The sequence below is a fragment of the Cyprinodon tularosa genome, unplaced genomic scaffold (genome assembly GCF_016077235.1).
Source record: "Cyprinodon tularosa strain WSP-4 unplaced genomic scaffold, ASM1607723v1 ctg335, whole genome shotgun sequence".
In the NCBI taxonomy this organism is placed as follows: domain Eukaryota; kingdom Metazoa; phylum Chordata; class Actinopteri; order Cyprinodontiformes; family Cyprinodontidae; genus Cyprinodon; species Cyprinodon tularosa.
In genome coordinates this window covers 210,294-233,737 of record NW_024039047.1, presented here as the reverse complement: position 1 = coordinate 233,737, position 23,444 = coordinate 210,294, and the positions used below count along the sequence as shown (strand labels likewise).

Here is a 23,444-nt window from a genome sequence, read left to right as displayed (position 1 = left end):
CATCCCCGAGTTTACGTCAACTCGGGGCTTTGTCTGGATTCGCCCATTTTATGGTGGAAGTTTAGAATTTTGAGATGTGCAGAGAAAGGAGGTGTCGATGGGATTTGAACTTCTCTGTATGGCCATTTCAACCACTGAAATATTGTTTATTATCTATGACAATGGAAACTCAGTTTTGCGTTCTAAGACCCCTTTAAGGCTGTTTCCAGTTTGACCAGTCATTCATGTGCATGTGTGTCACATAATGATGTCCGTAAAGTGGGGTTTGTTCGGCTTCATCATGGTAAAGGGATTTTTAGTAAAGTTCTAAATGTTGACCTTGTGAAAGGTGAAGGGATAAGGGAGAAAATTTAAGGTATTTTGATTGAGCCTATGATTCTTGGCTGGCCTGGGAGCACCTCGGGCTTCCTCCAACAGAGCCGAAGGAGGTCTAGGAGTCATTCTCAATGACAACTCAATGACCCTTCACACCCCCACTGTGGACTGTTCTCCCTACTGACCTCTAGGAAGAGGCTTTGCAACATTCGATGCAGGTCCAGCAGATTTTTGAACTGAAATCTAAATCATGTCAGTGACTCAGTATGACACTGACAACACCAAACCAAAACTACTGGAGAATTTCACCATATATATGAATGCTCCAAACTTCCATATCCATGCATTTTTTGCACCATGTTTTTCTCCCACACTGTTTACTTTTGATCACTGCTGCACTTTATGGAAGGGAAATGTTAATTTACTGTCTGAAAAGCTGTACTGAACAAAATTTTGTTTTGTATACACTTTTTGTTCGCAAAATGACAATAAAAGTTGTCCAAGTCTCTACTGAGACTGTTGCCTCCAGATAAGTGGAAGACAACAATGGCAATTGCTCAACTACACACTCCGCCTCCTTGCCCTTCTAGGGGTTTAAATGCAGTTGGAGTTTCAAAATCAAAATCATTTTCAAAGGCTAGCTTGGTGCAATTAACAGTGTAAAATGCAATAATTGTCTTGACGTCCTTGTCATAAAATGAAGATGTGTATGGTATAGTTGGTATTAAATGTTGGAACAGAATACATGCAAGAAAGTGGTTTAAACTTAATCTAAGCATTTGAAACTTTTTGCAAACTTTTTAACCAGCAACTTCTGACTAAGCTTAGTTCCTAAGTTTTTAGTCTATGCCACCGGAAAATATAAAGTTTAGTAAGCTTTATTCTATAGCAATTATTGAAGTGTATAGGTTGCAACCAGCCTAGTTGGGTTTAAACTGTGCACCTACTGTATCAGTATAGACAGGCCACACAAGACCATCTAAAAACAGTAGAAAAAAAAAAGTGAAAAGTTTAGAACACAAATCCATTTATTTAAGTGTTGATTTGAAGCAAACAAACAAAAAAAATCTGATACATAAATGATTAATCAGAGCTGTTGTTTTGGCACAATGCAGCCAAAGTTTATGATGTGGAGAAGGAATTTTTAAGTTGACCATTTATTCCATCGAAATGCACCACAGAAGAGGAAAATACATACTCTCTTGAGTTTCATCCCAGGGTTAAATCTGTATAAATGAAGTAGTCTTTAAAGTTTTGAAAACCCCTGATGAGGGCTAATCAAAAATACTGTCTTTAAATGCAGTATTCAGCCAGTCAAGAGTTCATGGATTGACTCTTCTCAACTGTTGAAGGACTCTGGTACACGTTGACAACTTGTGTTGCATCCCTGAACAGTGGAAGTCCTACTCCAAGTGTGTCTTCTCTTGCAGGAACTTGTATTCATACTGAAAATTTAAAAAAAAGTTCCAGTTACCAAGGATTTAAACCCCGTTACGAACAGATTTAGCTTCTTTATCTTTAAAGCAAAAAAAGTTCACATTTCATGATAAAATTACAAACACACCTGAGAGAGTAACAGAGAGAAAGCCATCCATAGCTACCATTAAAGGAAAACTGAAATGTAAACCTTAATTTCTGGTGAAGTATACGAGATTAACTAGCCTGCATTATCTAGCCTACTTCTCCAGTGCTACTTCATTTGTGAAGGTAAAACTAATGTTTGTGTTTCCTATGTCATTCCTGTGCTGGCAGTGAATATAACAGTGATCATGTTGACCTCATTTAGTGGTTGGAATGATTGTTTAATATTTAGTAAATCACCAGCCTCCCAGACACCTTCGTTTTGGACCTGCCATTACCCCTGGCAGGGGGTAACGGCAGAGGGTATCCCTGCTGTCTGGTCTTCATGTCTGCATTTGACAATGACAGCACAGGTGACCCTTAATGACACAGACTGCTGCTAAATTGCTCTCTATGAAGAACATAGACTTTGCTGGTGAAGATTTTCAGTCATCCAGGTCATAGTAATTAAAAAAATAAAAAATAAATACAGTAAAAAACAATCCACTGGACTTTGTTTCCAAGTTTGAAGACGTTTCATTTCTCATCCAGGAACCCATTTTAATTCAAAATTGAAAATTCTGAATTGAAATTCAAAACAACCTCTCCACAAATGCATGGCCCAACACAAAAGAGCAACCTGTAATACACCTCTACCTTACGGAAAAGGGAAACTCTTTAGAAGACCAGAATGTTCACTTTTTGGACAAAGAAGATAGGTGGTTTGAGAGGGTAATGAAGCAGGCCATCTATGTTAAGAAACAAAAACAAATCTTTAAACAGATGGGGTGGACTCAGATTTTGGCTTTCAAAAACCTACAATTCAGTGATTGAGTTGATTCCTTCCTGCTATTATTTCCCTTGTTCACCCCATTACAGGGGAACAGAGCACCTCACCTCTTAAGCCAGGCCAACAATTCTCTTTAACGACCCCCTTTCAGAGACATAGGGCCGGATCTATCAAAGGTTTGCGTGTATAAAAACGTGAGCTATTTCACTGCGCACGCTAAAAAATTTACAAACTGATCTATCAACGGCGTGCTAAAAGGATTTGGTCTTTAAAACGTGCTAAATAGCGCCTCTTATACATTTAGTACTTTTTCTGCTATGAATATGCAATATGGGGCGTTTACACGCAAAAGTGCGTCTTTTGGGAGGAGAACATGTAAAAATATTTATTTAGCACTCGCAAAGTGATTTATTAAACCTGAAAGCAATTTTGCTAACGGTATCTGACTCTATATTTAACACGTTTCAAAAGAAGGTGCAAATGGTCTGTATGCGTAATTGCGCACACATGGCAGCGGTTATTGTCGCAAGAAGGAGACATGGAAATGAAGCAAGGAGACGCAGAGAACGCATTTTTTCACTCCGTGTGAATATTTTTGGAATGAACGAGGAAACGATCATCAAAACATTTCGTTTATCCAGCATTGCCATTTTGGAGCTGCAATTCCAGTGATTTCCTCCTCACAGAGCGTCAGCTGTACTTGTTCCTCAATGCTGGTCAGAGGCATCTCATCTACTGTGCCCCCTCCTCTTTTGTTCGCAGATGTTTTGTTATATGCCAGTTTTTCTTTGGTTCGCCTTCTAATATCCTGGTATCTTCTTTTTACTTCATCCACTGTTCGCAAGGTTTCACCAACAGCGTTTACTTTATTACTGATTTGTTCACATATAGCGTTCCTCTGTGTGACAGGCACACTTCTTTGCTGTAGCTCACTTAAATGTTTGTTGGCTTCATCCACCAACACCTCCATTTCCATGGGGTCGAATTTCCTTTTGCGCCTTCTGCTGTCCAAACTCGCCATGCCGCAAACCAAAAAAACGCGCAAAACCATCATTTAAATAGGGCGTCTCCAACAGTTTTGCACCTGCCACCAGTTACGCAATCGCTCTTGTTAAATCACCCGCAAACCATGGTTCAGCCCCTCGCGCAAAATTCCAGTTTGCGAGCGCAAATTACTGCACGCAAAATTGGATGTTGATAAATCCGGCCCATAGACAGGTTTTGCATATTACAGGTTAACGAAGAAACAAAACGACACGATTCCAAAGGTGTGGACATGCACATTAGGTTCAATTTGTATGTTTCTAAGCCAAAACAAGGCTTGGTTTTGGTCCACTCTATAAAGCCTTGAACTCAACGCTATTTCTGACATTTTGTGTTGAACAAGCTTCCTGGATGGGAAGTGAAACATCTTCAAACTTGGAAACAAAGTCATGGACTTGAAGAACTACTTCTGAATTGCCTTGTCAAGACTATCAATTTTGTAAAAGCTCCAAAAGATATGAAAAAAAAAAAGAAAAAAGTGCACTTTGGTTCATCAAGACCCAGCTCTGATTCGGTCAGATTCGGCGGGACTCCCTTGCCAGCATCAGAAAGCCCTGATACTGGCAAGGGGCAGTGAAAGACCAGGTTCTATCCTGGAGGTGAGTAAGGACAATTAATGGGACTAAATTGAAACGACTTTTTTAAAGCCACCTAAAAACCTCCTGAGAGCATTACTTATTTCTACCTTTGTTAACATTACTTTCTCTGTATTCCATTTTTAGTGAAAAAAACTTCACCTAAAACCAGTCCCTGATTGGCTGCCGTGTCGTGATTTTATAGAAAAGTTCAGCTTGTTTCATCTTCAGAGATCACTGCTCCTCTCTCTCAATGCGGTGCTGCTGTTTTACAACACCTCAGCTCTATCTAGTAGCTTGAGTTGGGGGCAGAGCATTGAACGCTCTCACTTTGTGGAGTTCAACTCTGGCCACTTCACTGCGCGGGTTGTATAGGAATTCTATGTTAATCCACCGCACTGGCCGTGGCCACCGCCTCTGGTCTGAATGCACCAAAATGAGGTTCCAAAGATGGAGCCTGGCGATATCAGGCGACAGCAATACCAGACAGAGGTGAGATCAGGGAAGATGACAGGTTTGACAGGGCAAACAACATCATGTAATGACGGGTTGTAACAGCAGAGACATGAGCATGATATACAGATAATATTTCACATATATGCAAACAGTATATGGAAACAACATACACATCTGACACTTATACATAAACCCATTACATATACAGCTTCTGTTAGATAGGCATGTAAGACGCACACCTTACATGGACATGACCCAACACACAATGTATCTTGTTCCCCTCCGGTATGCATCTGTCAACACTGTGTATTTGCATTGGTTTTACACTATTGAAGAAAAAAAAAAAATACATTTAGGGTTTTTTTACCAGAGCAAGCTGTCGTCCAATGTTTCCCATGGTGATCACCCCAGCAAAGAAGATGCAGGGAAGCCAGGAGCGAATGTAGATGAAATCTGGATTAGTATACCTAGGCAGGGAAAATTCACAGAACAGAAAAATCATTTTTGCACTTAATTTCCGCAATGCCACATCCTCAACTTATTTTGCAAACCAGATTTTGCTTGACAATATTTTAAAACAAAGACGGTAAGACGGAGTGTTTTTTGTTGACTATATAACTATGCTTTAATTAACAGGATTACTCTGTATCACAGATAGATTAAGTAAAATGGAAAGAAAGATAATCAGCTATTAAAATAAGTTGGAAAACACAAAAAATATAAACAAGTTAAGTTAAAAACAGCAACAACAACAAAAAAATTTCAATAAATTGTAGATGAATACAATTTAACAGTCATGTAGCTTACTGAAACACTCCGTTGTAAACCAGTATCTGGGTGGCCACTGTGGCAAGTAAGGCAAAGCTAACTCCCAAACCAAAGCCACTACGGGAGCGGTCGAAGGTCCACCACAAACCAATAGAGAGTGCCGCCAGGGTCAGAGACAGCTGGAAGTTGTTAGCGAAGTTTACTTTCTGGCAGAAGGGGGTTAAGAAATAACCTGGCCTGCAGGATTACTTACACATTGGTCCTTGAAAACTGCTGAAATTATTCAGTTCATTTATCAAACATGAAATCAATTATCTAGAATAGTGGTTTTCACTCCTGTTACACAGGTACTACTGCTCTGCATGTTTTAGGTGTCTCCTTTCTGCCACACACAAAACTTAAATGAAATGACCATCTGCAGCACTTGATGGCTGCAGAGAAGTCTATGTACAATTATCATTTGAATCAGGTGTGCTGCAACAGATTACTGAATGGTAGGTCTGGATAATAATGTCCTGGTGAGCCCAGGGACACTTGGTCAGTGTTCCTGGGTTCACAGCCAAAAGCAGGTAAAACTGGCAAAAAGTTTGCAGGTTTCGCATTTGGTTTGAACACATTTGTACAGGCAATATTGTATGCCTTGCTGCTATACATTTATATGTATATATACACATATATAAAGCCATATTTAGTGGAAGAAATTATGCTAAATTGAATGTTCATGGACTATTCACACTTCTACAGAAGCAGTTTTTCAAAGACATTACAAAAGCTATTTGGTTTGCTAAAGGAAGCTAAATGATAAAACAATTTGGGAGTTGAATGACCTTAACAATCAATGAAATACAAGGAATATATGTATTGTGCTTGTATCATTATTTATGAATTCAGTTTTGAATTAAAAAAGTATTTTTAATGGCTTTTGATTAAAATGCAACTAATTGGGATTAACTGAATAAAAACCCTGTAATTGACTATCAAACATCGGTTCCCAACAATAATATCAAATTATTCAATGGCACTTTTTATAATATAATTGTAAAAATAATATTTTAATTTATTATTAGATAAATACATTCACCTACTTAGCTTATGGTGCATGTATTTATTTCATGTGACATTGAATTTAATAATATATTTCTCCTTTCTATTTACCTCAGAGATCACATAACAATTACGAAAACCATCATTGACCCCTTGGGGAACTCAACCCCAACTTTGGGAACCGTTTGTCTGGAGCAGGGGTAACCAATTAAAAATCAGTGTGGTCCGAGCACAGAAAATCATCAACCAGTAAAGCTTCGGAGACATTTTTAATTATAATCTGCTACTTTACACAGAATTTAAAACTGAAATAAAAGCAGGTTTTAATGCATCTGTTATACTTTTAATCTTTAATTAAAAAAGAAATCGTGTTTTTTAAATAGCGAACAAGAATCGTTCAGTTATGTATGTAGACAATTTCCTGATTCACATATTTTATAAAACACCTGAACTGACTGTTTTTTGTTTTTTATGGCTTAATGAGAGAAGTGAATTTTAGGCTGCCCTGCAAGGCTTTAAACAATTGCAACAAAGCCATTCTCAAGCACATATCAAGGTGCTCATTGCTGAGCCTAGATTAATATTTATTTTTGATTATGTTCATGGTGGAAAATCCTGCTTCACAGCAGCACTTTGAGCCAAACATACTCAAAATGGGCAGGGTCATCTTTGAGCATGCCATTTCACTTTTCTTTTACCAGTTCACTGTGGTTCTTCAGCAGTCCACAGTTTCTCTGCTCTCTTTTTCTCATTGTCTTCACCTTTTTCTCATCACCTGGCTTGCCAACGGTTTCCCTTCTGTGTCTAAAAGTAGCAAGCAGCAGTAGGGATGCATGATATAATCGGCCCCCTATCGGTATAGGCCTGTATCGGCCTTAAAACCAAATATCGGACATCGGCCACCCCACCGATATTTAACCCGATATTTGATCAGCTTCTGAGTTTCTAAAGTCTAAAAAAAATAAAATACTACTTCTTCTTCCTCAAAAACTTATTTTTTACAGACTTAAAAACTTATAAAAAATATTGAAAAATATTGATAATATTGATAATATTGATATAAAAAATATTGATACATTAAAATATCACAATATCTTCATATGCTGATATATTGCCATTTAAAAACACCATATCAATCTCTTTTACTAATGAAATATTGCTATATGTCATCGTATGCTACGAAATCCCCCGAAAACTCCCGAAAATTTGCCATATTTTTATATGTTAATATATTGACACGGTATCGATCTATTTTTCTAACAAAATCTCACAAGAATTTGCAAAATATCAGAGCCTACGGGTTTGCGAGCGTATTTGAGACTCGAGCAGAGCGCGGTTTGTGCGTGAAGAGAAGGAGGCAAGCAAGAGGAGAAAATATCTGTGCAAGAAGCATTAAATCTGAGAAAAGAAACAAAGATTTGAGAGAGAAGAGAAAATATTTGAGAGAGAGCGCATGTTTTGAGTGTGAGCATTATAAGTTTTGAGTGCAAGAAGATGAAATTCTTTTCTCAAATTGAAATTATGTGCTCTTGCATTATGGCAGGATAATTCTCCCATATAAAATAAACTACACGAGGGTAATGTCTGCATGTCTTCATCCCCACCACTTTTCACGGAAATTTAGACGATTGTGTATCTTGATTTTTTTTTTTTTACCCATCTCCACTGTATTGATCACCCTTGTTGTAATAAAACCGGTGTAAACGTTTTTTGCTTTTTTTTTTTTCAGTCAATAAAAAAAAAAAAAAAAAACTAACAATTAGCCTAAATAAAGGATACAGCGCTGGCATGGTTGATACCAACAAACACAGCCACACATCGCATCACACTGGACCACTCCCGCTTGAACTTGTGAGGTTCACCAAGCCTTCGGTCGATGCAGGGGTACAACACCCCAATCATGGCTGTGGAAGACAAAAGAAAAAAGAAAATGCAAAAAAAAAGAGCAGTTTGGGTATTTTGATAAGCAGGCAAAACATTGTTTAACCACTGCCGCTTCAGTTATAAGTCAAATATGCACAAATGAAAACACACTGATTGAGCTATATTTATTGTACTTTTTTGTCCTGTGGCTGTAGCAATACAGGTCCTTTTTAAAAATAGCATATTGTGATCAAGTTCATTATTTTCCATAATGTAAAAGTTGAACATTCATATATTTTAGATTCATTGCACCCTAACTGACATATTACAGGTCTTTTATTGTCTTAATACAGATGATTTTGGCGTACAGCTCATGAAAACCCCAAATTCCTATCTCACATTAGCATATTTCATCCGAACAATAAAAGAAAAGTGTTCTTAATAAAAAAAAAAGAAAAAAAAAAAGTCAACCTTCAAATAATTATGTACTCCATTTTGCAGAAATTACTGCTTCAATGCGGTGTGGCATGGAGGCAATTAGCCTGTGGCTCTGCTGAAGTGTAATGGAGGCCGTGGATGCTTCGATAGTAGCCTTTAGCTCATCCAGAGTGTTGGGTCTTGCGTTTCTCAACCTTCTCTTAACGATATCCCCCAATTGAGCACAGTGATACCATGGTCAGTAAACAATTTACCAGTGTTTTTGGCACTGTGAACTTCATCTCCATCTCCATAAAGCTTTTCAGCAGATGGAGGCATGAAATGCTCTAAAATCTCCTGATAGCGAGCTGCATTGACGCTGCCCTTGATAAAACACAGTGGACCAACATCAACAGCTGACATGGCACCCCAGACCATCACTGACTGTGGGTACTTGACACTGGACTTCTGGCATTTCCTTCTCCCCAGTCTTCCCTCAGACTCTGGTACCTTGATTTCCAAATGACATGCAACATTTGTTTTTATCCGAAAGAAGTACTTTGGAACACTGAGCAACAGGCCAGTGCCGCTTCTCTGTAGCCTAGGTCAGGCGCCTCTGCTGCCGTTTCTGGTCCAAAACTGGCTTGACCTGGGGAATGCGGCACCTGTAGCCCATTTCTTGCACACACCTGTGCACGGTGACTCTGGATGTTTCTACTCCAGATTCAGTCCACTTCTCCCGCAGGTGCCCCAAGGTCTGGAATCAGCCCTTCTCCACAATCTTCCACAGGGTCCAGTCACCTCTTCTCTTTGTGCAGCATTTTCTGCCACACTATTTTCTTCTCGCAGACTTCCCACTGAGGGGCCTTGTTACAACAGCACTCTGGGAACAACCTATTCCTTCAGAAATATCTTACCCTCTTGTTTGAGGGTGTCAATGTTGGCCTTCTGGACAGCAGTCAGGTCAGCAATCTTACCCATGATTGGGGTTTTGATTGACGAACCAGGCTGGGAGTTTTAAAGGACTCAGGAATCCTTTGCAGGTGTTTAGAAGTAATTTCTTGATTCAGATGATTAGGTGCATAGATCGTTTAGAGACCTTTTTCATGATATGCCAAAATCATCCGTATAAAGAAAATAAAAGACCGGAAATATTTCAGTTAGTGTGCAATAAAGCTAAAATATATGAATATTCAAGTTTTATCATTACATTATGGAAAAGAATGAACTTTATCACAATATGCTAATATTTTGAGAAGGACCTGTTGTTACTAAATCATAAGGATTCCCTTGTGCTTCCAACTCATAATTTTTACACACTTTCACACACCTGAAGCAAACCCACAGCTGGGTGGCACCCACCAGCCCGAGGAGAAGACACTACTGATGACATCTGGGGGGAACAGTGTTACATTTCTCTGCACCTGAAGTAAGTTTAGCACAAGAGCCAGGAAGACACCCACAAAAAACAGCATCCCCCCTCTGATCAAAAGATTGGTGGTCCTATAAGGGAAAAAACAAAATCACAAAACAAAACGGTCAGACAAATTAGTGCTCATTTGAGTATTGTCACATTACAGAAGACTGCAGCATTAGGACACTATAGACTGAATGAGCAACCCTCAAAAGAAAGCTTAGCCTCTGATAAGCTTTCTTTTGAGACATGATAAGCAAAGTAGGTAAAATTAAAGGTCTATATACAGAAGTTAAAAAAACATCCATCTCTGACTAAATTACTGAACATAAGAGCAAATCAGGGACAAGGTTTACCCTTTAGAGAAGATAGAAAAATACATAGTTTTTAATTAGTATATAAACAAATCCATCTCATTTTTTAACCAGGGCTGTTTCTATTGGCTGCTTTGTTAGATTAGCAACCTTTTTTCAAACAGAAGCACTTAGTGCTCCTTTATTTTCTTAAGTACCCTTCAAAGACCAAAACATTTCAAACCTTTCTTTTTTAAAATATTGATGATGAAAACCCCAAATACTGCAGCTGCAGTCCAAGCCAGATGACAGAGTGGAGGACAATGATGGAACAAATGTTAAGGAGGTTAGATGTCCACAAACTGTTTATCTCACTTAAGTTCAGCGTTGTAAATTGATAATTTATTCAATCTTGAAATAAATAGTTTATCAATATTGCAACTATAAACCCATGAATAACATTTACACAAGTATTGATAGGTGTCATTACGCTGCTTTAACAGCTCATGTGAAAGGTCTTTCAGTGAACTATGTTGGCTGCGTCAAACAATGTTTCAGCAACACAATCTTGCGGTCAGGTCCATTGAAAAAGACATTGTTCAACAGCTGAGCCATTAAAATGTAATTGACAATTTTTTCAGTCTGAAAACCAGAAGGTACTAGGGCTGATCAATTTTGCCAAAAATCTAAATTTCGAATATTTTCAATCAATATTGCGATTTTAAGCAATAATGCTTTGCACAATGTTAAGTCAATGTTTTACTCCAGGGTTTTAGTTTTTTTTTTTTTTTACCTTAAAACCTGATTGTCCAGAGTCCAGTGTTGTAGGACTTTACTCTTAAAATTGCACAAACAAATTCCTATTTCTACTACAATGCATTAATATTAATCTAGGTGCTAGCTGCAACTCCGACTTCCTTTCTGTGCGGCAGCATACCGATTTTAATCGTATTACTGCCGCCTAAAGGGCTGGAGGGAAAAATTTTATGTCTTACTCTTGTTAAATGTATTGTGATTAAAAACTGAGTGCCTCTGCGATTTGAAAAATATGTTTTTTTAAATTGCGATTATATTGCAAATAGGGGTGGGTATTGGCAAAGAGGTCATGATTCGATTCGAATCATGATTCACATGCCACGATGCATTTCTATCACGATGCATCATGATACTTGAAATATTGTGATGCATTGCGATATTTTCACTGAACACTGTAAGAAAAAGATACAGCCTTTACCAGTGGCTGACTGGCTGGGTATGATCTGGATAGTGTCTTCAATTGATACATAACTGAAAGAAACTGAATTCATACATAGCTGTATTTATTAAAACGACTTTTGGAGGTGTTGCCATGAAAAATACTGGACAGAAATATTACTATTACTGGCATGGACAAACTGACAAAATGATCTTAGGATTCATCAAACTTAAAATAACTAAATAAGGATAATCAGTGCCGTTTACATGGCCTCAGTGGTCCTTTAAACCAATGAAATGAAAACATTCAGATGTATATTTCCCCTTTTGCAAATGATGTGCGTCATATCAATTTCATTTTTACCTTCGTTGTTTTTAAAGCCAAAATGCATCCAAGCATCTGACTTGAAATGTGATGGAACCGCAGGGCAAATTTTCATAGTGTCCTCCATGTTTTATTTCATATGACTCGACGGCCGGAAATGCTTGTGACACAAGGCAGCTGGTGTCAACACATCCGCAGCGACATGATTTGGCTGATGTGCGCCGACCATTAATGTATTTTATTTGTTCTTTTTTTTTTTTTTTTAATAATCGATTCTTGTCTTCAAGAATCGATGCAGGAGATCACAAAAATTAGAATTGCGATGCATCGTCATGACAATTATTTTGCACACCCTTAATTGCAAATGCAATTAATTGCCCAACCCTAGAAGGTACCCGTTAATGCTTCTCCCATCTGGCAAGTAATTGAGTAAACTAGGTAGTTTAGGGAACCTGTGATTCCAGAGGGAGAAACGATGATTGTTAAAAAAAATTTTCAAGTATATTGTTGAACATAAAAAAGTGATTATCCTTAATGTAGTGCTTAGGATTAAATAAATTCAACTTGTTTCCAAAAAAACATGTTTGTGTCCATCTACCAAAAGCAGCATTTTTAATGGTCCGTTAGCCCAGATAGGAATGAGAACATAGCATACACAACATAGCACAAAGACAGTTGTCTTGAAATAGCCTATTTTGTAAATACATTCAAAAAGGCATTAACGCCAGACTGCTTTTAACTAAAGTTAACTCCGAGAGAATCAAGAATCCACCTTTCGTATTCCATTTTCAGTTTTTTAAAGTGTTTAACAGAGATGTTAGCACCTCGACGTCGGAGTACACAGAGTGAAGCGAAAAGACTACAACTGTGTAAACAGGCCCCATTTCCGTTTCCGGTGGCAGGGGAATATTGACTATTCCTACAGAACTCAATGGGATTTACAAAATGCTAAATAAAACACTACAGGAACGTTTTTTCTTTACGAAACTTTTTTTGGAACGTCATTGAACAGCGCTGAGCGCTGAGTAGCATATTTTAAAAAAAGAACGTTTAAGGTTGTTTTAAGGACATTATCGGACATGCTCTATGCAAGCCATTCTAAAGCAGCCAGGGGGTGATTCTAAATGAGCCAAAAAGCAGAGACAGGAGCAATTGTCAAACTTTTGGTGTCGATCATCCGATTTCATCCTGGACACTACAGAAAATGGACTTAAAGTGTAAAAACCCGAACTTCTCCTTTAATAATGTTTCAGAATAGCTTAAAATTTAAAGAAATCCTTTGGGACCTTTAGTCTGTCTTTTCAGAACTAGTAATGAAATGTTTTGCTAGCTTATAATGAATTGTGAAAAATAGTCTCTCAGGCTTACTTGTCTTTGTTTGCTTGAATTTTATGAAGGTCAGAAAAACAGGTGACGAAGCAATGTGATATTGTTTTGAAAATAAGAAACGTTCAACACTGGTTTGTATCATCCATCCATCCATTTTCTGTCACACTTATCCCTGCTGGGGTCTCGAGGGGTGCTGGTGCCCATCTTCAGCTGTATATGGGCGAGTGGCACGGTACAACGTGGACAGGTCGCCAGTCCATCGCAGGGGGGTTTGTATCATATTCCAGCAAATTCACCATGACTGTTTTTTTCCAGAAGGGATATGCATGTGCAGATGTTTTCTTGAGTTTTAAAGTTAAAGTCCAATCATATTCAGAATTCAAACTTCTGAATGTAATTTACCAGAGACATCCACGTTTTTCAAAGAACATTAATGCCACCTACCGGTTTGTGATGTCACAGTGCGGTATCGGCAGTTAAGCAAGTCCCAGTGCTGTATCTGGTATTTTTCACAACGCGCTATTATCCAAGTCATCTTGAAAACATTCTTCTTCCAAATGCTGGCTACAAATTACGTGTTTTTCCCTGGACAGAAGTTCAATGGCAAATCCTCCCTCTTCAAGTTGGTAATCTAACGATGAACCGGTGGAGGATCATGAATCGGCGATGTATTACAGCGTCCAACTGCCATGCACATGGGCATTGTCAGTTTAACTTTAGATCTCGCGAATATCAATGGTGAAGTCCCCTGGAAATCTTAAAAAATTCTTGTTGAGATGTTTCTAGTACATCCTATTGGTTTTGCTTGTAAAGCGGGGAGAATACTATATTTGGGCAAAAATGGCCAGTCCCGCCAGTGATCGCAGCGAAGATTATTGTTTTTTTTGTTGTTTTTTTTAACTGATTAACGCTAAATTCATTAATTCACCATGAACGTATTTGTTTTAGGTATACAGTAGATAATGAACTATTGGTTATTCCTTCCTGACCGGACTTTTACCTTAAAACCAGATGACTAGATCACATCTCTAAAGTATCATTAGACTAAAGTCTCATTAAGCCGAAGTACTGGCTATGCTTGAGAGGGTGGCTCTTGCTTTTAGGAAATACTAGGATGACACAAATATTAACAGACACTTAAACCTAATATGAGATTTTCTATGCCAATTTCAGTCAAGAAAAAAAAAAAACTAATTTTATAACAGCTATTTTTAAAAACACCTCTGTATTAATACTAGGGCTGGGCGATAAAACAATAACAATATGTATTGTGAAATAACTTTTTCTCGATTGTAGTATGAGACTACAGTGATAGAAATATTTCTTTCATTTTAGGATAGTAGCCAATCCTAATGAAGTAGTAGCCTGACGTAGTCCGACTCAATTCTAGTCAGAATATGAGTCTGATACTGCTCCATAGAGCTGTGATTATGGGGCGTGTTTCGAACGAACCAGGAAAAAAAATGCCTCTGCACTCAATTGGATAGATCTACAACCAATAATAGCAACGGAGTGCGTGACGTATGTTAAGCCACGCATAGTTGTTGTCAACAAAAATCAAAGCGTGCAGTTGCACGCCTATAATAAGAATATGAGACTTGATCGCGTTTCTCTGTTCCTCTTTTAAAATTAATTTGCTGTCGATATCTTCTAGAACAGACCTAATAGCAGAATCTACTCACCTCAACTCTCCAGCGGCAGCCATTATTGTTGTCACCCAAGCGCGCATTGGTCACGTGGTTGATTACGTTACTGTTTGTCATCTGTCCATCATCGTATAAAGCCCGCCCTGACAATTTGATTGGATCGCCTGACAGTGGGCTTTAATACTCGCGCTACTATGGAGCAGAGCCAGACCGAACTTCCCCGACCTCAAACTTTGTGGGCGGGACTAAGTTCGGACTGGCACCCAGGCTAATGAAGTAGTGCCATGACGAACCAATAGGAACAGAGCCAGGTCAGGTAAGCTTGACTTGTTTACCTATGGCACAAGAGTATCGTTTGTGTAAACATACGTGGTATGTTTGGGCTGCAGCAGCCAACTCAACAAAAAAAAAACAAAAACAAAAAAGAGCATTCCTTCTGGAGAGAAACCAATGGAGAAGAACTTGGGTAACATTATGGAAGAAGAGGAGATTGTTGGAATGAAGGGCTTAAGAAGTTCGGCAGTGTGGAGGTTTTTCGCGTATTTAAAATTAGACGTAAAACTGAGTTGTGCAGAGGGCATACAGGTGCTGGTCATAAAATTAGAATATCATGAAAAAGTAGATTGATTTCAGTAATTCCATTTAAAAAGTGAAACTTGTATATTATATTCATACATTACATACAAACTCATATATTTCAGATGTTTATTTTGTTTAATTTTGATTACAAATGACAACAAATGAAAATCTCAAATTCATCATATCAGAAAATTAGAATATTGTGAAAAGGTTCAAAATTGATGGCCCCTGGTGCCACACTCTAATCAGCTAATTAACTCAAACCACCTGCAAAAGCCTTTAAATGGTCTTTCAGTCTAGTTCTATAGGCTACACAATCATGGGGAAGACTGCTGACTTGACAGTTGTCCAAAAGACGACCATCGACACCTTGCACAAGGAGGGCAAGACACAAAAGGTCATCGCTAAAGAGGCTGGCTGTTCACAGAGCTCAGTGTCCAAGCACATTAATAGAGAGGCGAAGGGAAGGAAAAGATGTGGTCGAAAAAAGTGTACAAGCAAGAGAGATAACCGCACCCTGGAGAGGATTGTGAAACAAAACCCATTCAAAAATGTGGGGGAGATTCACAAAGAGTGGACTGCAGCTGGAGTGAGTGCTTCAAGAACCACCACACACAGACGTATGAAAGACATGGGTTTCTGCTGTCGCATTCCTTGTGTCAAGCCACTCTTGAACCACAGACAGCGTCAGAAGCGTCTTGCCTGGGCTAAAGAGAAACAGGACTGGACTGCTGGTGAGTGGTCCAAAGTCATGTTCTCTGATGAAAGTAAATTTTGCATTTCCTTTGGAAATCAAGGTCCCAGAGTCTGGAGGAAAAGAAGAGAGGCACTTCATCCACGTTGCTTGAAGTCCAGTGTAAAGTTTCCACAGTCAGTGATGGTTTGGGGTGCCATGTCATCTGCTGGTGTTGGTCCATTGTGTTTTCTGAGGTCCAGGGTCAATGCAGCCACATACCAGGAAGTTTTAGAGCACTTCATGCTTCCTGCAGCTGACCAACTTTTTGGAGATGCAGATTTCATTTTCCAACAGGACTTGGCACCTGCACACAGTGCCAAAGCTACCAGTACCTGGTTGAAGGACCATGGTATCCCTGTTCTTAATTGGCCAGCAAACTCTCCTGACCTTAACCCCATAGAAAATCTATGGGGTATTGTGAAGAAGAAGATGCAATACACCAGACCCAACAATTCAGAAGAGCTAAAAGCCACTATTAGAGCAACCTGGGCTATCATAACACCTGAGCAGTGCCACAGACTGATCGACTCCATGCCACGCCGCATTGCTGCAGTAATACAGGCCAAAGGAGGCCCAACTAAATACTGAGTGCTGTACATGCTCATACTTTTCATGTTCATACTTTTCAGTTGGCCAACATTTCTATAAATCCTTTGTTTTTATTGGTCTTCAGTAATATTCTAATTTTCTGATATGATGAATTTGAGATTTTCATTTGTTGTCATTTGTAATCATCAAAATTAAACAAAATAAACATCTGAAATATATGAGTTTGTATGTAATGTATGAATATAATATACAAGTTTCACTTTTTAAATGGAATTACTGAAATCAATCTACTTTTACATGATATTCTAATTTTATGACCAGCACCTGTATTCCGACAAAAGTCTGGAAATACCACCAACATTTTTTTACCACCTGAAGCAGTTCCACACTTTAAAGCACGCATAATGTCAGACTTAATCCAGGGTTCATTCTACACCAGAGACAACCAGGGGAAAGCCTGGCCAGCAGCAAAAGTCCATAGAGTCAGACGTCTCTGGTTTTATGCTGTATAACAAAAAAATAAATGAAGAGACACTGCGACATAACCTCTGCCATAGCATTCTGTCTCACTAGAGACATGTTACCAGTTAAAACAGTCGAAAAAATTAGGGATTCAAGCGGCTAATCAACTCCCTGGGCGTAAATATTTCTCTCAGACAGCACTTCCAAAGCTTTATTCAGAGTACAGAGAGATTGTTGAGAATGAGCTGAAAGTGTTTCATACTTTTTCCTTTTTTATTTATGTTGTCTTTGAATTTGTTTGAATGTGAACCAAGAACTTAAAAAAGAAGGTTTTTATTTTTCATCCTGTTGAATTTGTAACACTTTTATTTACTAAATAAAAGAAACTATATGACAGAGTGAGAATCTTTTTTTACTGGCATTTTTATTTGATAGTGAAGGAATTACTTATATGCCCATTTAGCTTGTTTCCCTGTTATACTTGGAAGTGATTAGATTTACATTTTCCCTTGTTTATTGCCTCATAATAAGAAATGGTAGTATTTTATATAATGTTGTCTTTGAAAACTGCTCTAATGTGCACTGATTTTCTGACTCAAATCACTGCTCTTTTTTTGCTTTGTTCCATTTCTTATTATAAAAAAAAAAAAAAAAAATCTATACCAGGACAGAGTCTGAGAATTTTCTTTTTGTTTCTGGTTTATTTATTGAGTTGATTGACTTTGTTTTTTGTATATATGTCCTTTAGTACATCTGTTATATTTAAAAGATTTTTTTTTTTTAATCAACAATTTGCTTTGGTTTCACATCTCACTAATGAGGTACGGAACATTTAAACTTGACAAATGGTGATTGGTTTTATATCATGATATATATCCATATCGGTTAATTGAAAAACAGTATTGTGATATGTAAAAATACAATATCATCCAGCCCTAATAAACCTTGTGAATAATAATTTCTCTTTGTTTGTTTGAAAAAAATATTTGTATTACTTTATAGAAAAAAAAGGTCAGGATCAAAATTTAATCACAGCTGCAGTCATACTTCATGATTTCTTTAAAAAAAAGTATCTGACACCACTGAATGTTTTGGCATGCCATTTCTAATAACCTTTTCAGAGGCACTGTACTGCAGTCACTGTGAGCCTCCATTGTTATTATCAAAGCCTAATCCGGATGTTTTGAACTTTTCTTTTCTTCTTATAGTAGTAGGAAGCTGAGGAAGACATAAGGAAACCTAAAGCTGGGCATACAGTGTACGATTATTTTAATCGTTGCACACAGCTACAGATCAACTGTATGACAAAACCACAGAGTTTTGTTGTACAGTCTGGGTTCAGAGCTCACGATGTATGGTCTCACACTGTGTGGCCCGACGCTCTGATGCGATCTACCTGCTAAAACTGTCTAAAAGCGACTTCAGACTCAGCTCAGCAGTGAGATGGCGCTACTTGGACTTGTCTATCCGCAAACCAAACAGGTAGAAGAGGAATATGAAGCTTACTAGAGAGAAACGCGCTGCGTTAAGGATTTTTGTGCAATTTTTTCCGCTGAAAGCCCTAAAAAGAAAAGGCGACGACATATTTGGACAAAGACACAAAGACAACAAAGCAAATGTGGCTCCTACAGTCTATTTTGCAAAAAGACCTAAATTTCACAGGCACCCCGGCCATGCTTCTGTGTTTTCTTCTGAGAGGAAGAAGAAGAATCCTTGTTTGTGCATGCCCACTGAGCGATTTGCCCATGACCACCTTATGACGGCCTGTTAAATTTCAAACAGGTTTGATTTTCTCCCAACCTTACAAATCCTGATCGGAAGATGGTCGTGGGAGGCTGATAGGCCCTGGTTACCCCCTGTACACTACATGATGCACAATCAGGCTGAAAGTAGGCCCGATCGAAAAAATCTTGCACAACAGGAGAATCAGCACGAAAAGGGCAAAAAAAAAACAAAAAAAAATCGTACAGTGTATGGCCGGCTTAAATGTGAGGACAGCGGAATGGTTTGACTTTTCATTACAGTTGGGACAAACTTTAGGCGATTTTTACATTTTTTTTCACAGCCCTGTAACTCGAGGTTCATATCCAAGAACTAAATTAACATTACACAAATGGCTAATCAAACATCAGGGTAATGCGAGACAGAGGAAAAGCTAACCTGTGGGTGATATAAGACACATATGGTCCCTGCAAACGATGCTGTGCCTCTGCAGATCCTGTGCCCTGCTGCTGGTCACCGGTTAATCCACTGCTGCTCATAATCCTCACTGTTTTGTCCATTCAGAACAGCAAGTATCGTTCTCCATCATGACCAGAAGTCTCATCTGGCATACCGACGCTAGACAGAGAAAAAACAATAAATAAGAGCCACTCATACAAATGATTTAACAGCATGATATAAAAAATGTTGAGAATTCTACTGCATTTTATTTAATAGTTCTACATTTAAAAGTTATTAGGATTAACAATAAATCGACCTAATCGATAGAAAAATAGATAAGCAGAATGAGAGTGCACAAATTAGCACCAGTTCCAGTACACCAAGTAGCTAACTTCCCCAGACATTTGGTCACTTTCACCTTAAATTAATACCTTTATCTACAGAATCTTTCAAAAACATTCCTGGATCCAGATTGTGATCCGGATAATCATCAAAATGTAATCATTTGTTGGCAGTCACAATACGCACCTTCTCTGAAAATAGCTGAAAAATTCCTCAATAACAGACAAACACTAATGAAAACATAACCTCCTTAGTGGAGGTAAAAAGGCAAAGTTCCATACTTCATCACCACCATTTTTTAATATTCAATTTATTTCTTCAATGAATTTTCTCAAAGGAATAAACTGCTTTGTTGGCAGTGGCATATTAACATGTCATTTCTGAAGAAAAAAAAAAATATATGTTTGGTTGAAGACAATGAAGAATGTATAAATCATAGCTCTTTTATAATAAATCTAATTTGATTTTTGCAGAAACAATTGGCATCTGCCAGGCTTCAGCGAATCTCTGCAGCTTCAAATTTATATTAAAAGAAAATTGAGACCAATAACAAACATGTTTAACTGACATTTTTACAAACGGTTACATTTTGAGGAAACAAAGTTAAGGCTGCAGAGTGAAACAGTTGGTCTCAGTGCTGCTTTGCTTTGTAGCTCTGTGGGGCCTTTAAACCCTGGGGCAGTAGTCTCAAAGTCAATATTCAACAGCAAGTGTCCAAAAACTCCTAGAGATACCTCTTCCCCTACGTATACACTCGAGTTATTGTACAACCGCCTCACTAATGTGCAGCTTGGGTGGAGTTAGCTCAAAAATAGTGCACTGCATCCCAATTTAAAAAGATTGTAAGGTTTTTAATTAAAATTAAAAACCTTGTGGAAAGCCTTTCCAGCAGAGTTCAAGGTGTTATGGCTGCAAAGGGTGTACTGTACATCTTACTAAACCCCTGTGGATTAGGAATGGGATGTCACATAAGCTCATGTGTGTCAAAGCATATAAACAAATACTTTTGGAAATATTGTTTATTTAAAAGGTGGGGGACAATAGCAGTCGAGGGCTAGGACTTTCAGGACTTTGATCTAAAATTCAGAACTAAACCCAATTTCTACTTTTCATCAAGACTTGAAGAGTAATGTTGAAAATCTCCATTTGGTTGGCCTGAACATGGAGCCTAGACGGAAGTTGATCAGAAGAAACTAATTGCTCTCTTACATCTACCTGTGACACAGCTAGTGATGTTATGAGATGAGCAGTCAAGATGATGGAGTTTGGGGGAGAGTTGCTGTCAGCTGGATAAAGTTTGGATAGATTCTAAGAATAGATTGGTTGTTTTTCCAACCAATCTAGTTGATTAAAACTTTTTTGGTGAGAATAAACAAAGTAATGATCAAAATCTGAGCAGACTCTCTCTCCAGAGGCTGATGGTTCAAGACCTGCCCTTGATTTTTGAACGTTGCGATTATACTTAATTATTTTGGCTAATGAGACTAATTTGTATTGGTTCGCCCTAGTAAAAATATAGATTGGGTAAAAACGCAGCTACACCAGTAGGTGTAACATGTTCACATGGAGCCTCATGAACTGTGGGGATCGTTGAAGCAATTTGGGCAAACGGTTCAATCAGCTTTGAACTACACCTCCACAAAAGCCAATCGGCATCCAAAGCTCATCTTATAAGGCCTCCGATCCACAACTTGTCTGCTACCTAGTGCGCAGGCAGTGGTTGCGCTGTCTGACTTCATTCAGATTATCCCTGTTTCAACCCACCTACAGCCCCTCCTCCACCATCGTAGCTAAAGCTTCATCAGAGTGTCATTCCTCCCGGACTCTTACTGCATCCCACGTCTCATTTCAACCGGTCCAGCAGAAGACCGCCATGTTGAGCCTGGTTCTGCCAGAGGTTTCTTCCCAACAGGGAGTTTTTCCTCTCCACTGTCTCTCAATGCTTGCTCATCATGAAAAGGTTCTCTCAACCTGTGTTATCCAACTGGACTCTCATCTTCCAGGTCCCTGTGTGAAGCTCTAGTATCAGCTCTTGCAGTCCACTGGATCTCCCCATTAAGCTCAGCATACCATCTCGCTAACCAGCAGTCTACAGACTGACCAACTTCATCTATCTCCACTCAACCACCGGTTTCAGACCTGGGGGGAAACCGCTCTATTCTTTGCTCCTGTTCATTCATATCTATTCAAATGAACCGCTATATTGAGGTCTGAGCGCGAAAGACAAAGTAATTATATCAATAAATTTCTTCTAATTATCTTTTCTCTTCGTGTGAGTTTTTCAGATTGAAATAACAGTAACTTTTTCCCACAGAGTTTCTAACACTGCTGGCTAAAATGCTGAGTGAGCAGAGGCCCCAACTTCAGCTTACATATCAGCCAGCGGTGAATTAGATAAAAAGCCCTGAAAACTGTGACAGGGTAGTACGTTGTGAAACATTTACTCCAAATTTGTAAGGGAAAAAAAAAACTTAACCAACAACATTTACAAAAAAAAAAAAAAACTACAGTGATTTTACAGGGAAAGAAACACTTTCCATCTTTATTTCAGGTACTAAAGAAGCGGTTGTTATCGGTCGTGAGTAAACCCATAAATCCTACCATACTGGTTCTGGTACTTTTTTGGTATGTATGCGTGTGCGCGCGCGTGCATGTCAGCTAGCTGATTCTCAGTCACCAGTCTCAGAAGCTCGTTATGTTCTTTATCATCTCCAAACAACTTAAAAAATGTTGGGTCTCTAAACTAGACAAAGCTAATCACAATGGACGGTTACAACACAGTGGCTACAGATAGCTACTGGACGAGGGTTTGTATAACATCACCCAAACCAGGTCAAGTCAAAGTCCATCCTTACCTTCTTCTGCCGCGGAAGTTCCCGCTGCACATGGCAAAGGGTCTTTACAAAGACTCACTTCAATACTAAGAAACAGACAAGTTTTTAAAGATTTCTTTTTCGCTTCTCAGTGAAGCTACTTCCGGCTGATTAGCATGAACAACAACGACGTAACGACGTTATTCTGGACAGACCAGGTGACGTAAATTTAAGTTGACGCTGCTTAAAAAAAAAAAAAAAAAAAAATCTCTAAACGTTAAAAGAAAAATTAGAAGTATTGATATATATTAAAAGAAAATGGCTTTAAAAAGATAGATGCTGTTAATCAATAGCCCTAAAATTGAAATTCAAACGTTTACAGTTAATTAGGTTTTGTAAAAAAACTAAATAATGTTGCATCATTACAATATTATACATTATCTCCTAAAACTAGCAGAAAGACTAAAAGGATTAAACTACACGTTGATGCTGAAGACAGAATACAATTTTGCACAAAATGAAAATAATGCAAAAGTAGTGATACTTGCCTTAACTTTTTTAACCAGTTTGTATATTTTAATATACAAACTGGTTTAAAAAGTTAAAATATATACAAGATGTCATAAAGAAATAATAATAATGGATTCATTGAGCATGCATGATATATTCGCTATACTATTATCAAAAGTATTATAAGTTTGAATTGAAAATACAAGTGGCTGAAATGCCTTTCAACAACAAGGTCATTTTGGCTCAGTTGGGTTCCG

General features: G+C 38.2%; 1 protein-coding gene across 1 annotated transcript; it reads right to left on the bottom strand.

The window, feature by feature from the left end:
• Positions 1-1,321: 1,321 nt before the first annotated feature.
• insig2 (insulin induced gene 2) lies at positions 1,322-22,878 on the bottom strand. The gene is made up of 7 exons (XM_038294161.1): positions 22,720-22,878; positions 19,520-19,699; positions 10,163-10,335; positions 8,332-8,456; positions 5,548-5,714; positions 5,108-5,207; positions 1,322-1,760 (listed from the first exon to the last, which is right to left on the bottom strand). Exons 2-7 carry the CDS (start codon positions 19,639-19,641, stop codon positions 1,719-1,721), a joined length of 729 nt encoding a protein of 242 aa, XP_038150089.1. The 5' UTR covers positions 19,642-19,699; positions 22,720-22,878; the 3' UTR covers positions 1,322-1,718.
• Between the last annotated feature and the right edge of the window lie 566 nt (positions 22,879-23,444).